This window comes from Buceros rhinoceros, unplaced genomic scaffold (genome assembly GCF_000710305.1).
Source record: "Buceros rhinoceros silvestris isolate BGI_N320 unplaced genomic scaffold, ASM71030v1 scaffold12070, whole genome shotgun sequence".
In the NCBI taxonomy this organism is placed as follows: domain Eukaryota; kingdom Metazoa; phylum Chordata; class Aves; order Bucerotiformes; family Bucerotidae; genus Buceros; species Buceros rhinoceros.
In genome coordinates this window covers 39,621-42,151 of record NW_010387929.1, presented here as the reverse complement: position 1 = coordinate 42,151, position 2,531 = coordinate 39,621, and the positions used below count along the sequence as shown (strand labels likewise).

Genomic DNA, 2,531 nt, shown 5'->3' with positions numbered 1-2,531 from the left:
CCGGCTGCAGAGAGGCAGGAAAACAGAGTGGCAGTGTGCATCCAGTCTGTAGCGTCGCTACCTTCTCTTTACACCAGTCAATGCAGTTATCTTCTCCCTCGACAACCCTCTTCTCATGGCACCTTCCATTTTTGACATTTTTGAGCCTCTTTCTGCTCAGAAAATCCCAGATGTTCATTTCATCACTCCAGCGCTCTTGACTTCTTGCCTGGTCCAAAGTCTCAACATCTCAGACTCAAGCTTTGTTTCAGGCACAAACTTTCTCTACCTTTCTCCAAATTCTCAGGGTTAGTTTTTCAGGTTGGCACACCGAGGACCATCCTGGACCTGGCTGTACACACACAAAACCCCAGAGATGCCGTCCTCTGCTTAGATGAGGACCTCCATCATGTCCGTGTCTGGAAACTCATGCTTGTGGAGCAAGCTGCTCACTCTGCCTTTGCTGTCGGGTGGCTTCCCATGGCTGGAGCTCTCTGCAATGGAGAAAAGGTAAAGTTGGTCTTCAGCTCAAATCCAACAGCAAATTATACAGAATTTAGGAGTTTAAAACATCATGAAGACAGTACACAAATAATCAGTTAGGTGGTTTAATCTAACATGTATTTCTTTGCCAGCGGGATGGGCTAAGAGACTGTATATGGCCAATTATCACAACGCACAATAGATGTTGGTTTATCTTTGTAGATCTCGACAGTCAAACTCAGGGAGAAGGGCTCTAATTTCTTACAAGCCACCTGAGAGGCTATTTTAAGAGTATCAGAAAATAAATTCCATTCTGGATTGCCCAAACCAGAGGAATCCAGAGCGTCAAGGAACTGGTGACCTTCAGCCCTGTTAATGATACACGGCATGTTTTCAGAGGGAAGGCCTGCTTTTGAGATGAGATGAATGTGTAAGAAATGGGGTTTTTCAGAGTTATATCTGTAAAATAAATGTCTCCCTTGCTCGGGCTGCAAAGCAGCAGTTTCCGCCTTTCAAAAAAAATCAAAATTGTACTTCTTTGCTTGTCCTCCATGCCCAAGTCTCCCCTTTTTCCTTACTGTGGCCCCCCCAGATTTCCTTTAAAAATTAGGGAGAAAACGGTGCTTTCACTAATCATGGTTTAAGTTGAAAAAAAGAGAAGCATCTGAGTACATCAGCAGGTGCAGAGTGTTTCCCAGGTATAAACCCCTGTAATTTTAGCTTTGGCAGCAAGAATAATTCCATTTGTTGGAAACCCTGCCTGCCACAGGCAAGGAGAGCTTTACAAAGCTGCCAAGCATGAAGCTCTGCAAAGCCAGACCAGGCAGCCTTGGCAAGTTGTCTCCCTACAATTTTAATTTCCCCGAAGTGACCTCCCCACTGCCTTACAAACTGTGAAAGCACCACCCTCCTCCGTCAAAACTGGGGTGTCTCTGGGGATTTGCTGACAGCCCTGGGGCATTTCACACCAACGTGAGGATCTCACCCAGTTTCTCGCTGGTCGCTCGCATCCCTGGGGGCCGTGTGGCTGGGCTGTGTGACGGGGTCGTACCCAGCCGACCACGGCCAGGGAAGGAGGCGGCAGTGGGCCAGAAGAGCTCAGCACTTTTGTCCGTCTGGGTGCTGCTGTCCTTGCTGCCCGTCTTCGCGTGGGAGGCTGCGGGCACTGGGATGGGCATGCAGGACAAGGAGGGCAGCGGAGGAGGCAGTGAAGAGCCTGGTGGGTGGTCGTGGTGCTCCTTCCCCAAGAGCAGCCCTGAAAACACACAGAGGCCAATCACATCCCGGGTTGAACGCAAGTACCCTGGTCCCAGCCCAGAGCTACCAAGTGCTGGGCTGGATATGTCTCCAGCCATTTAGCTTGGTTTAGCTTTTCCCCTTGATGCTGCCGGTTGCTCTTCTCCTAACATCCATATGGTACTTTCCTGTAACACAGCCTTTTGAAAGCAGCTGCCCCTTCCCGCATCCCCTTCTGCACACCCATCCTACTGGTACCTACCTCTGGCACAGCCTTGAGCATCTCCACACCCTTGTCCTACGTGGCCCCAAACCAGGGCAGTCTTGAACTCATTCTCCCATGCAGCTGCCAGATTGGCATTCCCACCCAAAGGGATGCTTAACTTCTTGATTCGTTTTAACCAAGCTTTTTTTTTGTAGTTCAAATTTGTTATTTGCTCCCACAAAATTGAAAGCTTCATCTGCTTGTGTCTGAGTGGATTTTCCCCAATTATGGCTTTCAATAATCAGTGTAGAACAATTTAATATTATTAAAAATACAATTAAGACACAGTGCAAGGTTAAAAAATAGACTAATTTCTTACTTCAGCACAAGCACAAACATTGTGCATGTGGAAGCTGCTCTGGCAATGTGCCACTGGGGCAATGTGTGCCATGGCCAAGGCACTTTTGCTAATTCAAGCAGAAGGATGAGTTCAAAGCAACGCATAAGCCCAAGCTTAACCAAAAACTGAGCTCACCTATGCTTCCCTTCCAGATCTTCTCCTCCTTCTTCTCCTCAGCTATCTGGTTGCTGGTGAGTGAGGTCTGGCGCGAATGCACACCTGTAGCGG

General features: G+C 48.3%; 1 protein-coding gene across 1 annotated transcript in view; it reads right to left on the bottom strand.

The window, feature by feature from the left end:
- Positions 1-369: 369 nt before the first annotated feature.
- LOC104496681 (angiomotin-like protein 1) overlaps positions 370-2,531 on the bottom strand; it is a 34,000-nt gene continuing 31,838 nt past the window's right edge. Inside the window, exons 11-13 of the mRNA XM_010139877.1 lie at positions 2,439-2,531; positions 1,448-1,717; positions 370-473 (exon numbers count right to left, since the gene is read on the bottom strand). The exon at positions 2,439-2,531 is cut by the window's right edge and continues 2 nt beyond it. Of these exons, the coding sequence (XP_010138179.1) occupies positions 370-473; positions 1,448-1,717; positions 2,439-2,531 (467 nt within the window). The remainder of the gene's footprint in view (positions 474-1,447; positions 1,718-2,438) is intronic.